General features: G+C 41.6%; 2 protein-coding genes across 2 annotated transcripts; both read right to left on the bottom strand.

The window, feature by feature from the left end:
• Window positions 1–273: 273 nt before the first annotated feature.
• Window positions 274–1347, bottom strand: LOC121877696. The gene has a single exon (XM_042383520.1). The coding sequence runs from the start codon at window positions 1345–1347 to the stop codon at window positions 274–276; it is 1074 nt and encodes a 357-aa protein (XP_042239454.1).
• A 31-nt stretch (window positions 1348–1378) lies between these two features.
• Window positions 1379–3283, bottom strand: LOC121877697. The gene has a single exon (XM_042383521.1). It carries the CDS (start codon window positions 3281–3283, stop codon window positions 1379–1381), a length of 1905 nt encoding a protein of 634 aa, XP_042239455.1.
• Window positions 3284–15662: the final 12379 nt, after the last annotated feature.

Consider the following 15662-nt stretch of genomic DNA (forward strand, 5'->3'; position numbering starts at 1 on the left):
ACATTTCAATATAACTCAATGTAAAATGTAATGCATGAAAAATTGGAAATCATTATTTTTTGTAATATATTAAATCAAAATTACATTATTAATTTTTATTCTTATTCTATTTCTTGTAAATCAATTTTTTTCAAAATATCAAATCAAAACTTGATCATTTTATATTTGTGTAAAGCATTATTTTCAAATTAGCAATTCAAAGATTAATTATTTATTTTTTAACATAATAAATACATGAAAATAAATTTTCATACTTTGTCCTAATGAAGAACTTCAGGGTAAACAACATTTCTTGTCTTTCTTTGATTGGCTAAAATGTAGAGGTTTTTTGAAGTTCCAGTCCTTGAAACAGCCACATAAAACATGCCATGACTGAAACATGGGTTTGTCAGATCTATACCAATAGTTTTTGAAAGTTTGACCTTGACTCTTATTGATGCTCATGGCAAAGCATGGCCTCACTGGGAACTGCAGCCTCCTAAATGCAAAAGGCAACTCGCTATCACTTGGTATAAGTGGAATCCTCGGAATGAGAATAGCTTGACCTTTGTAAGGGCCGAATATAATGGTTGCTTCAATCAAGTTCTCATGCAATCTTGTTACAACACATCTTGTTCCATTTATTGTTTGGGGTGGGTCCAATGATCTCAAAATCATGATCGGAGAACCAACTTTAACTTTCAGAAGATGGGGAGGCATTCCAGAAAACTCAATTGAATTCAAGAACTCTGTAGGATACTGTTCAGCTTCATCATCATTTGTTGTAGTGTCAATAGATTTGTACACTTTTTCCTGCCCTGAAAATTCATCCATTAGCCATTTATTCAACTTGTTGACATTGGCATTTAATGGAGAAACAATCGCTCGCTCAGCAAGCCAGTCTGGATGTTTTCCATTCAAGCTCAAGTCTGGATACACTCTTGCCTTCAAATCCTCTAGTTTCTCAACACATTTGCCAAGTTCTTCAGGAACTAAAATTGTATCAGGTACTTCTACATAAGGGAGGTGTCCATCTCCAATTGTAAGAAGAAGGTTTGAAAAGTTTGCTGAATCTGAATCACCAGTCATATGAGCCCTCATATTTGTTGTCAGCTTCTTCACAAATACGTGTCTCCAAAGGTAGGATTCCTTTAAACTTGCATCAACAATGTTTGCTCTTGTTCCATTTTTCACAACAGGCAAAATTTGACGGAAGTCCCCTGATAATAGAGTTTGAATACCACCCATTGTCTTCTTGACACCTGTGATGTCTTGTAAAGTTCCATCAATAGCTTCAAAAACAGTCTTATGAGCCATGGGGGCTTCATCAACAATTATTGCTTTTGTTTCCCGTATTACTTTGGCCATGTTAGAGTTTCGAGTAACTGAACATGTAGGCTCATCCATTCTGTATGTGTCCAGTGGTATGCAAAGTACGTCCTCCTTCCAACAATGTTGCTGCAATACCACTTGATGCAGTTGCCAGCACAATTTTTCCTTCTGACCTAATTTTTGCTAGAATTAAGTTTTGCAAATAAGTCTTACCTGTTCCTCCAGGTGCATCAAGAAACATAATGTTTTTATGATCTTCTCTTTCACCATTCACCATCTCCAAAAATGCTGTATAAGCACTCCTTTGATCCTCTGTCAATTTTTGATATTGTTCATCAACCTGAACTGCCAACTCCTCCTGATTGTAGTTGGTCTCACGTCTGTATTCACGACAAAGCTGCTCATTATCAACATGGGGTGCTCTTGGTAAGCCATATGTTGTCAAAACATGTCCTCCCATCATGAGAACTTTGTATTCCAAATGACACAAAACTTGATTGAAAACTAAATCTGAGACTGGAGCATCTGGATCATTCATAGACCTGCGATGTTGCATTAAATAATCTTCTGACAATGTTTCTTTGAATATCTCCCAAAGCTCTGCTGGATTACTTGGCGAACATGCTGTCAAAATTATGGCAAAGAGGCATCTCATGTTTGCAGGTGACTGAGAAATTCTTGCTTCTTGCATGGCAAGTCGTAAATGGTCATCATTCTCCAAAAGCCCCCTGGCAAGGCAAGCTTCTCTGAATGTTGTGCATAGAATGCCATCAACTATTTTTAGATCTTGGAATGAAGTTGGTCCTCTCACTTCGTTCAGGAGAAGTCTCAAAAAATAACACTCTCCAACTCTTGGGCTGATTGTGTACATCCTGCCAATGGCCGGAGCCTTCCAAACCGGGCCATCCTCATTAACTCCATCAATCAAAGTACCTCTCTTGCGACGATTCCATTTCTTTGTACTTTTAATCCAAATGTAATATTGTGGGAGTTCAGCATACTTCAATGTCTTTGCAAAGTCATCATCTTGGCAGAGCTGGAAAAAACGTGTCAAAGTTGTAGGAGGTGGAGGGCCAACAGCTCTCTCTAATGCATTTTCTTCACGAAAGAGCACTCTTTGTCCATTCTCAAGATGAATTGCCAAACCAACAACTGGTGGGAAATGCACATGTGTAGGATGCTCAAGAATCCGCCATGCTGCTTCTGATGATGACACATATCTCATGTTTTGGTATTGGCTGATTTCATCAATCACCTGTGGTTCTTGACTATTGACTTGTGCAGCATTTTGTAACTCAAAAACAGCTTGATCTGACCCCTTTGATATGTATTTGATGCAATACTTGATTGAATGAATTGATGAGCAGATTTCAACATTGATATGACAGTTGAATTGTCGCAACAAATATGTATTGTAAGGCACTACCCATTGATTGGTGATTTCTTGCTCAACTTGACGTCCATATTGTCTCATTTTGATCTTGCCAATGTGACCTCCATCTTCTGGCTTTCTCCTTCTATATTTTGGATAGGAGTCATTCCCTTGTTCAGTAGCTTGTAGGAAATCTTTGGGAAATTGTTTGGAACATTTTCTGTCGACCATACATGGGGAACCTTCATTTAGGGGACCACATGGGCCATGGATCATGTGTTTCATGACCAGATCATGTAGTTCTTTATCTTGCTCTTTTTTAGGGATTTCTGCAGAAATTGCCAAATCATATTCTTCGGCTTTGATTTTGTGCTCTGGAGCTATCCAGAAAAGAAAGTGCGCATGGGGTAAACCTCTCTTCTGGTAAGCAATGGTGTACAGCCATGCTTGCAAAGTACCAAATTTTCCCTTCTTCATATGTTCCATAAACTTTTTCACTTTTAATCTGAAGACTCTCGCAACAATATCTGGTCGATCATGACTCTCTTGTCCGGGAGCCAAATTGTCAACAATTTCGGGCCAACGTGGATTACATGTCATAGTGATAAAGTAATCTGCTCTTCCTTAGTGTCTCACAAAGGCCATCGCATCTGATCTTTTTTCATGAAGGTATCGAGGACCACCAGTATAGGTCGCTGGAAGCACAATGCGACGACCAACTTGATTTGGATCTCCATCAGCAGCAAGCAGACTATCACGTAAATCTGAGTAATTTTCAGCACGGAGACTTTGCTGTTCTCTTCTCAAAAACTTCAATCTTTCAGTTTCTATTTTGCAGTATGCATCCACCAAGAATTGCCGGAAGAGTCGCCTTCCAAGCAAGAGGTAGTTCCCTTCTCTGCACATAATATGGAAAGAGTAAAACTGCAACTGTGTGACTTTCCGACCATTTCTCCCTTGCAAATATATGTGGTAGCCGTCTGTTCCATATGGAAAAAACAATGGATACATCAAAGGATCATAGGATCGATGTAGCTCTGAAATTCTCCTCAATCCACCTTGTTTCAACTGAAGAACAATATCTCTATTTTCTGTAGGCTCATTTGACATTAAAATTGCAACTTCAGCCCCTGTTGGTGCATTAAAACGCCGAGCATGTTCTCCCTGGGCACGCTTATTTTCCCAAATTACAATTTTCTTGTCATTTATGTTTACTTGCCGTACTTGCTCTAGCGCAGTCTTTAGCTCCCCCACATAATGATTATTTTCATTTAACCAGGCTGTAATTCTCTCCAATATATCAGCATTCAAGTTTTGATGCTCTCCTCTTGCTCTCAGTTGATCTTCCAAAGTGTCCAAAAAGTAAACTTGAATGTATCTTGCTCTTCTATCTTCAGGAGGCATCAGTGACCCAAGTTGATGGTAAATTTGACCTTGGATTCTTACAGATGGATTCCAACCTTGGACAGATGCATCTTTGTGACCAAAGCTGGTCATGGCAAACAGAGAGTTGTACTCCCTGAGTCTTGACAAAAAGTGTTTGCTGAATTGACTTTCCCCAGTGAACAGTTCTTCAAATAACTGAGGCAGAGGTGGAAATTGATCCAGTGTAACCTTTCCATTTCCACAGCACATTCCTAGTGATTCTCCAGTAAATTTCTTAGCGCCACACTGACAAAGTTTGGTCATTTCTCCAATTGCAGCCTTGTTACATGGGTCATTTTTGTCATACAGTAATGCAGAATGTTTAGCATTTTGAATCTCATGTTGTCTTAAATTTTGATACCTGTTTCTATCAGCAATCAAACGCTGTTGCCTCTCTTCTTCAGACTCATTTCTTCTTGCAACTATATGGCGAAATCTATCTTGCTCCTGTCTTTCTTGATGCTCACCCAAGGTTTCATTTTGCCGAGACTCTGTTTGCCTCTGTCTTTGCCTAGAAAGTCGTTCTTCCCTTGCATCACAGCTTTCAGATTGACGACGAAGCCTCATCCTTTGTGCATGTGGAGTATTTGCATAACTGGACTTTCTTTTCCGTGGTATAATGGATGTCTGAAAAAAAAAAAAAATGAAAATGTTAAAAATGTAGAGGCATTAACTAATAATTTTTCTTGCCATAATTCTAGTGATGTTTTGTCATAGATAAAATGTCTAAATTTCCCAAATTTTTCTATAAAAGAGAGGTAATTTTGGTTGTTGTTTTACGTTTAATTAATAGAAAAACCCCGTGATAATAGAGGCTCCAATACTCAAGTTATGGGCTTCCAAAATTTTCAATATAGGGGGGTTTAGCCCCCATTAGGGTGTCTTAATATTATTGAAATTTGCTGATATTTTGTGAATAGGCATCATTTCTGGTCATTTACCTATGGTTTAAATTTCATTTAAATCGAAGGGAAAAAATTTTTCAGTGGGGGGTTTGTACCCCCCGGGGACCCCCTTTGATCAAAATGAAATATTCTTATCCAAGTACCCTGGGTAATGTAGTTTCAGAATATATATGGTTATGGGGGTCTATCTCCAAAACCCTAGGAGGAGTTCGTGAACAAACAGACAGACAGAGGCTACAACTTTATATATATAGATGTACCTAAGCAAACTCCTCCCTAAATGCTAATTAATTCCTGCCAGTTTTATTTTCCTCCCTCTCCTTTCTTCTCCTCTCCTCTCCTCTCTATCCATCATCATTATCGTCTAGTTCCATCAAAGTTAACCTTTCCCTAGTCCCTCTTAACACAATCCTCCCACCTCAATCTAGGTCTTCCTCTACTCAGAGTCTCCCACTCCGCCGATTCATCTGCTCTCCTCATCAGCCCCCTCTCCTCCTCCTGCTACATACGCCCCACCTAAGCCTACAGTTCACCAACCTTCTTGTCAAAATCTTCTCCACTCCAGTGGAGTGGAGAAGATGACTCCAGGCAGGAACAAAGGTGTCGGCAGCTTCCATTACTGAACTTCAGTAGGCAGACGACCTCACCCTTGTCGTTCATATTGAATGCGACCTGCAGGAGATCCTGAAACACCTTTGCATATGCGTATGCATACTTCAGCCTTGAGGTGAATGTACCCAAGACTCATATTCTCTTTCACCCTGCCCCTGGCTCAGACACACCTCCACCATCCATCCAGCTTAACGGTATTACCCTCTCTAATGTTACCCACTTTTGGCATCTCGGCTCCCACCTGTCCACCACCGCAGACATTGATAAAGAGATTCAGCATTGGATCAGATGTGCATCTCAAGCCTTTGGCAGACTCCGAAACTGTGTCTTCAGCTGTAGGGAGCTGAAATTATCTAAAAAGTTACACGTATATCGAGCAGTGGTCCTCCCAACCCTACTATATGGCAGCGAGACATGGGCCACATACAGGAGGCACCTCAAGGCACTTGAAAGCTTTCACCAATGTAGTCTACATTCCATCCTCCGAGTTCGCTGGGCATACAAGAGAACAAATGCCAGTATTCTTGCTTACGCTAACTGTGGATGCATCGAGACTACCATTATCCATGAACAACTATACTGGACTGGTCATGTTACCGGCACGGACGACAGTAGACTCTACCAAAGCAGCTACTTTACAGTCACCTAGCAAATAGTAAACGTAACGCCGGTGGGCAACTTAAAAGGTTTAAGGATAGTCTTAAGACAAACCTGAAAATGTGCCAAATAGACCCCCTCACGTGGGAGACGATTATCCCACACCGTAAAACTTGGAAGAGCACCACACAAGAAGGTGTCAATTCTTTCGACTTAGCCCGACTGCAGAACAAGGCAGACAAGCAGCAACACAAGAAAGACGCTGTCGCCGTTCCTTCCGCACTAGTTGTAACCCCCCACATATGCAACTTCTATGAACGACCCTGCCAGACCCGTATCGGCCTCTTTAGTCACCTCAGAACTCACCAACCTGTGTGACATCCTTAATAATTCGTACCATTGTATCATAACTGGATGATCGTTATACTCTATTACGAGTGACAGCAAGGTGGTAGTACTAGCTCTTCAAATACTGGCAATAATACCACATCTATTTTGTCAGAGGACACACACAAAGGCTAAGCACAAAGAAAATGTGGCAGCAATGAAGAGAAGATTGACAATGTGGCAGACTGGGGCCCTAGATGATCTCCTATGTGAAGCAAGAACAATGCAGGAGAGACTAAAATTTACGGGTGACGGAAAGCAAAACACCGATGACGTGGCAAGAAAATTTGGAAACAAAATGCGTGTGGGAAAAGTGTCTCTCGCGGTAAGATCTCTCACACAGGAATCCTCCGGTGGAGTGATGCCAATAAACAGAGAGACATTAAAACTATTGAAAGAGAAACATCCCCTGCAAGCGAAGATGAAGGCATCAGGTTCCAGGGTGACTATATCCCACCAAATGCTGTCCTGTTCGAGAAAATAACAGGAGAGATGGTGTGGAAAAAGGCACTGAAGACTCGAGGAGGAGCCGGCCCTTCAGGTCTGGATGCAAACGGTTGGAGAGTCATCCTCAGCACAAACAAGTTTGGCCCTGTAGCAAGCGATCTCTGCACTGCCATTGCCGCCCTTGCAAGAAAGCTTGCATCCTCTTGCTGCCATCACCTCCAGGCCCTGACGGCCTGCCGCCTTATTCCTCTGGAAAAGAAACCAGGATGTAGACCTATAGGGGTGGGGGAAGTGCTGAGGCGGATCATCGGAAAGTGCATAATGGAGGTGGTAAAGGATGATGTCAGGGCAGCAGCAGGGAACCTACAAGTGTGTGCTGGCCACCAGGCTGGTGGGGAGGCGGCCATTCACGCCATGAGATTGATATTTGAGCAGCGTGATTGTGAGGCCGTTCTCCTGGTGGATGCTTCAAACGCATTCAACATACTTAACCGCAAGGCTGCACTGCACAACATCAAGATCAAGTGTCCTAGCTTTGCGATGTATGTTGAAAATTCGTATAGGAATCCTTCAGACCTCTACATAGTAAACAAGGCTCTACGAGGTGATACCATCCTACAGTCGACTGAGGGAACAACACAGGGGGACCCCGTTGCAATGGCAATGTATGCAATTGGCCTATCAGTGGTCCAACAAGAAATAAAATTTGAAACTGGGGTCAAACAAGTGGCATATGCTGATGACCTTACAGGAGCAGGAAAAGTGGAGGGCATCAAAAAGTGGTGGGACCTGGTAACATCGCGAGGTCCACAAATAGGGTACCACCCAAACGCCAGCAAGTCCTTCCTCATCGTGAAGCCAGAACATTACGAACGGGCATTGGAGGTGTTTGGCGGAAGTGAGGTCAAAATAACTAAGGACGGCCAAAGACATCTAGGCGCAGAAATTGGCACTACGGACTTCAAGACCGAGTACGTAGCGGGATAGGTGAATGAGTGGGTTAGTGAAATCCAAGCTCTGTCTGAGATTGCTAACACAGAGCCACATGCGGCCTTTGCTGCATTCACCCATGGAGTCAAACATCGTTGGAACTACCTGATGCGTACTATCCCTGATATCGGACCCCTCCTCCACCCTCTGGAAGAAGCTATCAGTGTCAATTTCATTCCCAAATTAGTGAAACACCCTCACTTAACCCCAGCAGAAAGAGCACTTCTTGCACTTCCATCAAGACTGGGAGGGATGGGACTAATCAATCCAGAGGAGATTGCAGCCACCGAACGTCAAAATTCACTTAAGCTCACGGCAGCCCTCACGGACCACATAATAGCCCAGAACGCATCAAGGGAGGTGGATGCCAGTGAAATAATCAAGATTCGTAGGTCCATTACGGCAGAACGACTGCTCTGCCAAAATGATAAGTTGCTGCAACTGTTGCTGCAGGTTCCAGAAAATTTGAAGAAAAAAGTAGCTATAGGAGGTGGGCGCCTCGAACTGGTTAACTACGTTACCGATAAGGGCAAATGGTTTCAGTCTCAGTAAACAAGAATTTACAGATGCCATCGCTCTAAGGTACGGTTGGCCAGTAGAAGGTTTGCCCTCCCAATGCGTGTGTGGCTCTTCCTATGATGTCAATCACGCCATGGTGTGCAAGAAAGGGAGCTTCATATGCATGAGGCATGACGAAGTAAGGGACCTCACAGCAAGTATGTTGAAGGAAATCTGCCGGGATGTCATGGTAGAACCGAACCTCCTTCCTTTGGATGGTGAGATCTTCCAACATAGGACTTCAAACACATCTAATGAAGCCCGTGTTGACGTCAGTGCTCGAGGATTCTGGACGCGGAGACAGCGAGCTTTCTTCGCCATCAGGATTTTTTATCCCATGGCCGCATGTCACCGTAACCTAGCTCTCGATGCTGCACACAGTAGGAACGAGAACGATAAGATAAGGGCATATGAGGAGAGAATTCAAAACGTTGATCAAGGCAGCTTCACTCCTCTAGTGTTCACAACCTCTGGTGGGATGGGACCAAGTGCAAGATGTTTCTATGCCAGACTCGCGGAGTTGATCTCCGAACAGAAGCAGCAGCCCGGAAGTTATGTTACAGCCTGAATGAGATATCGACTGTCTTTCTGTCTCCTTCGGTCGGCTTTGGTCTGCCTCAGGGGAACGAGAGCTTCTGCCCCACTGCCTACAGCTGCTGCAGATATTGACTATGAGCTTACAGTCACTGAATGCCGCATAGATCTGCGGCTCAACTAATTCAACACAGATAGGATAGCTATTTATGTATTAGGATATTTAATATTAAGGTAATAAAATGGCGGCGAAGGTGTGGCTATTGGGGGAGGCTGGAGGCCACGATTTAAAAAAAAAAAGTAGTAGTAGTAGTGGATGTTATCTTGTGTGGGACAATAGTCTTTGTGTGTTTGTGTGTGTGTGTGTGTGTGTGTGTGTGTGTGTGTGTGTGTGTGTAGTGTTATGCCTGAATATGACTATCCACTCTGTGTAACCCTACTGCGTCTATTTGTCCACTCTCCCTGGTATCTGGTTGTTTCTACATTTCCATATAATTTCTTTCTCATTTATTGATTTGTTGTTTTATATCAAAATACAATTGTGTTTGTCAAATATATTTTTCGAAGCATCACTCAGTCTGGAGTTCTAGTTCACCGAAGTTCTGCAGAGTGGAAGTTCAAGAAAATACTCATGGGCCCTCCCACCCACATGTTCTTGTAGGCCGACTGAGGGTGCGTGTTAGTGGCACTATTGAGTGTAACTCGTCGTAACACTTAGAAAAATCTGTAGAATAGGAAAACGAGACGAAGCTGCGACTGTGCAATACTGGAAATTTTCTTGTAAAATAATTACTGTTAATTGTTTTGACAGCTTTTTTTCTGTGCCAAGTCCGTAAGTGCCTCAACACCACACCTAACCCACAGATGACAATAGTATTCCCACTGAGAGCGCATATGACCCTCCTTACATGAATGTGGCCAAATTTTCATCAGTGAAGTAAAACTTGACTCTGAACATTAGCACAAACTTCACTAAAGCAGTTTTGTATATTGTTTCAGTACGAATAATGGACGCCAATTATCTCTGTTGTTAGAATTTAATCATATAAAATAGTTGATAAATTTCTTCTCTCACTCTCGTACGTAAACGTTGCCACAAGGTGTGTTTATGTAAAGTTGTGATGTTATTTAGCTAAAACATAATTTGATTGGTTAAAAGTAGAAATTCTACAGATAGGAAGGAGTGGCATTCGTTCGTATTTAAATTAAAATAGTTTAAATAACGGCAACAAAAACAAGAGATCTCCTCCCGAGTGAAACATAGTCCGTACACCACCCGCGGCCGAGAAGGAAATTTGCCTGTTGTCATCATTGGAAATAAGACTCGAATTTCCACAGAACTTGTGAAGAATGTTAAATACGCGCGGGCTGTGAAAAATGTGGTTTGTTTGACTAATATAAATATGTAAACCACGTAACTGATGTAAACATAGTCGACCATGTGATAGGGAGACAATTTGAATCATGTGACGTAAATAATGTGTATCATTTAACGTAAAACTAAGGAAGATTAGACACCCCAACTTATTTTACCTGATGATTAAATACACTAATGCCAAATGCTACCTTGGGGGCTAGGTTAGATTAGCCTTAGGGTGTTTAATCTCCGTGGGAAATGAGCTAAAGGTGTCTCATCTTCAGGTGATCCTACGATTGTTGTAACATTAGGGAGCAGTGACTGATTCTTAATTGATTTACTTTATGGGCACCCCATGGTGAGGGGAGGAAGCCAGTAGGATCCTTTCATTGTTGTTATTAGTCTTCTCCGGGGCTATTTTGCAGTGCACTACTGGTTTCGTTCCCACAGCTTCAGCTGGTAGACTGTTCTATAGGGCTGTCACCACCTGTGTGAAGAAGTATTTCCTTGTACAGTATTCATCCTGCATGACACTTAGGCGAGCATGAAGGTGTGTCCTCTGGCATTGGCAGTGCGTAACATTGCGAAAAATTGACCCGGTTCACCTTTTCCACCTCTTACAAAATTGTTAATGTCTCTATGAGATCTGCCTTGCCTGAAGAGTTGTTAGTACTTTTAATCAAGAATCATTTTAGTCGCTTTGTGTTGCACCTTTCCTATGGATGTTGTGTCTTTCTTACGGTAAGGTCTCAATGCCTGTATAAAGTAATCCAGATGGGAGCGGATATTTGTATTTGAAGGCAAATCCTATAATTTCTAAATTTCGGTTGGCCTTTTTCGCTGCTGCACCTACTCGTTGCGCTGCCTTCGGTGATTGGACTATCAGACACCTAAATATTTTTCTTCATCAAAAGTATACAAGATAGTGTCATTAAGGAATAGTTCTGATTAAGGTCATTGTATTCCATGTGCAGTGTCTTACATTTTGTAATGGTGAAAAGCAAATGCTAGTCTTTTACCCATATGCAAAGCACACGCACATCATCTTACATTATTGCAATACAGTATCATCTAAACTTGCTATTTTCCCATGTATCTTCGTGTCGACCGTAAACATGATAGTGTGGCTGGATATATTTTCATCAATATTGGGTGAGTTGAAACCCACCATAGATACATATTTCTGGATATTCCACTTAGAACCTTTTCCCACTCTGAACATAGTCTGTTTATAACTACACTGTGTTGCTTGCCTCAGATCCAGTTGTTGATCCACTTCAATATTTTGCTTGTGGCTGATGGTCACACCAGTGGCATTTTTATTTTCTTATAGCACTACACTGAATCCATTTTAAATTGAATTATTGTGCTTGCTTGACTCCAGTTCGAACTTGAAACTAGGGCAATAGATGGAAAACTGCAGAATTATGCTCGCTGACTCCAGTTTAGAACAGGAAATTGAATCAATATGCCACATGAATCCAGTTTAGCACTATACAGACCTTATGTTTGCTAACTCCAATTTTATCAGGGAACATTGTAGTTCATGAATCTTGTACATGACTGGTGGTGTTATCTTGTGTGGGACAATACTCTTCGGTCATACATCTTGTACATGACTGGTCATGTTATCTTGTGTGGGACAATAGTCTTGGGTCATACATCTTGTACATGACTGGTGATGTTATCTTGTGTGGGACAATAGTCTTGGGTCATACATCTTGTACATGACTGGTCATGTTATCTTGTGTGGGACAATAGTTTTGGGTCATACATCTTGTACATGACTGGTCATGTTATCTTGTGTGGGACAATAGTCTTGGGTCATACATCTTGTACATGATGGGTGATGTTATCTTGTGTGGGACAATACTCTTGGGTCATACATCTTGTACATGACTGGTGATGTTATCTTGTGTGGGACAATAGTCTTGGGTCATACATCTTGTACATGACTGGTGATGTTATCTTGTGTGGGACAATAGTCTTGGGTCATACATCTTGTACATGACTGGTGATGTTATCTTGTGTGGGACAATAGTCTTGGGTCATACATCTTGTACATGACTGGTGATGTTATCTTGTGTGGGACAATACTCTTGGGTCATACATCTTGTACATGACTGGTGATGTTATCTTGTGTGGAACAATAGATTTGGGTCATGCATCTTGTACATGATGGGTGATGTTATCTTATGTGGGACAATAGTCTTGTGTCATACATCTTGTACATGACTAGTGATGTTATCTTGTGTGGGACAATAGTCTTCGGTCATACATCTTGTACATGACTGGTGATGTTATCTTGTGTGGGACAATAGTCTTGGGTCATACATCTTGTACATGACTGGTGATGTTATCTTGTGTGGGACAATAGTCTTGGGTCATACATCTTGTACATGATGGGTGATGTTATCTTGTGTGGGACAATAGTCTTGGGTCATACATCTTGTACATGACTGGTGATGTTATCTTGTGTGGGACAATAGTCTTGGGTCATACATCTTGTACATGACTGGTGATGTTATCTTGTGTGGGACAATAGTCTTGGGTCATACATCTTGTACATGACTGGTGATGTTATCTTGTGTGGGACAATAGTCTTGGGTCATACATCTTGTACATGACTGGTGATGTTATCTTGTGTGGAACAATAGATTTGGGTCATGCATCTTGTACATGATGGGTGATGTTATCTTGTGTGGGACAATAGTCTTGTGTCATACATCTTGTACATGACTGGTGATGTTATCTTGTGTGGGACAATAGTCTTGTGTCATACATCTTGTACATGACTGGTGATGTTATCTTGTGTGGGACAATAGTCTTGGGTCTTACATCTTGTACATGATTGGTGATGTTATCTTGTGTGGGACAATAGACTTGGGTCATACATCTTGTACATGACTGGTGATGTTATCTTGTGTGGGACAATACTCTTGGGTCATACATCTTGCACATGACTGGTGATGTTATCTTGTGTGGGACAATAGTCTTGGGTCATACATCTTGTACATGATGGGTGATGTTATCTTGTGTGGGACAATAGTCTTGGGTCATACATCTTGCACATGATGGGTGATGATGTTATCTTGTGTGGGACAATAGTCTTGGGTCATACATGTTGTACATGACTGGTGATGTTATCTTGTGTGGGACAATAGTCTTGGGTCATACATCTTGTACATGGTGGGTGATGTTATCTTGTGTGGGACAATACTCTTGGGTCATACATCTTGTACATGATGGGTGATGTTATCTTGTGTGGGACAATAGTCTTGGGTCGTACATCTTGTACATGATGGGTGATGTTATCTTGTGTGGGACAATAGTCTTGCTTGGGTCATACATCTTGTACATGACTGGTGATGTTATCTTGTGTGGGACAATAGTCTTGGGTCATACATCTTGTACATGATGGGTGATGTTATCTTATGTGGGACAATAGTCTTGTGTCATACATCTTGTACATGACTGGTGATGTTATCTTGTATGGGACAATAGTCTTGGGTCATACATGTTGTACATGACTGGTGATGTTATCTTGTGTGGGACAATAGTCTTGGGTCATACATCTTGTACATGGCTGGTGATGTTATCTTGTGTGGGACAATAGTCTTGGGTCATACATCTTGTACATGACTGGTGATGTTATCTTGTGTGGGACAATAGTCTTAGGTCATACATCTTGTACATGATGGGTGATGTTATCTTGTGTGGGACAATACTCTCGGGTCATACATCTTGTACATGATTGGTGATGTTATCTTGTGTGGGACAATAGTCTTGGGTCATACATCGTGTACATGATTGGTGATGTTATCTTGTGTGGGACAATAGTCTTGGGTCATACATCTTGTACATGACTGGTGATGTTATCTTGTGTGGGACAATAGTCTTGGGTCATACATCGTGTACATGATTGGAGATGTTATCTTGTGTGGGACAATAGTCTCGGGTCATACATCTTGTACATGACTGGTGATGTTATCTTGTGTGGGACAATACTCTTGGGTCATACATCTTGTACATGATTGGTGATGTTATCTTGTGTGGGACAATACTTAACATAAGACTTGGTACATGACTGGTGATGTTATCTTGTGTGTAATACTCTTGGGTCATACATCTTGCACATGACTGGTGATGTTATCTTGTGTGTGGACAATAGTCTTGGGGTCATACATCTTCTAAGTGATGATGGGTGATGTTATTCTGTGGGGACAATAGTCTGGGTCATACATCTTGCAAGGCGACTGGTGATGTTATCTTGTGTGGGACAATAGTCTTGGGTCATACATCTTGTACATGACTGGTGGTGTTATCTTGTGTGGGACAATAGTCTTGGGTCATACATCTTGTACATGACTGGTGATGTTATCTTGTGTGGGACAATAGTCTTGGGTCATACAACTTGTACATGACTGGTGATGTTATCTTGTGTGGGACAATACTCTCGGGTCATACATCTTGTACATGATTGGTGATGTTATCTTGTGTGGGACAATACTCTTGGGTCATACATCTTGTACATGATTGGTGATGTTATCTTGTGTGGGACAATACTCTCGGGTCATACATCTTGTACATGATTGGTGATGTTATCTTGTGTGGGACAATACTCTCGGGTCATACAACTTGTACATGATTGGTGATGTTATCTTGTGTGGGATAATAGTCTTGGGTCATACATCTTGTACATGATGGGTGATGTTATCTTGTGTGGGACAATACTCTCGGGTCATACATCTTGTACATGGCTGGTGATGTTATCTTGTGTGGGACAATAGTCTTGGGTCATACATCTTGTACATGACTGGTGATGTTATCTTGTGTGGGACAATACTCTCGGGTCATACATCTTGTACATGATGGGTGATGTTATCTTGTGTGGGACAATACTCTTGGTTCATACATCTTGTACATGACTGGTGATGTTATCTTGTGTGGGACAATAGTCTTGGGTCATACATCGTGTACATGATTGGTGATGTTATCTTGTGTGGGACAATAGTCTCGGGTCATACATCTTGTACATGACTGGTGATGTTATCTTGTGTGGGACAATACTCTTGGGTCATACATCTTGTACATGATTGGTGATGTTATCTTGTGTGGGACAATACTCTTGGGTCATACATCTTGTACATGATGGGTGATGTTATCT

The sequence above is a fragment of the Homarus americanus genome, unplaced genomic scaffold (genome assembly GCF_018991925.1).
Source record: "Homarus americanus isolate GMGI-L3 unplaced genomic scaffold, GMGI_Hamer_2.0 scaffold15566, whole genome shotgun sequence".
NCBI classification, from domain to species: domain Eukaryota; kingdom Metazoa; phylum Arthropoda; class Malacostraca; order Decapoda; family Nephropidae; genus Homarus; species Homarus americanus.

Excerpts from the sequence above, each read along its gene's own strand:
- LOC121877696 (XM_042383520.1), bottom strand. The coding sequence starts at position 1,347 with ATGGCCAAAGTAATACGGGAAACAAAAGCAATAATTGTTGATGAAGCC.
- LOC121877697 (XM_042383521.1), bottom strand. The coding sequence starts at position 3,283 with ATGACATGTAATCCACGTTGGCCCGAAATTGTTGACAATTTGGCTCCC.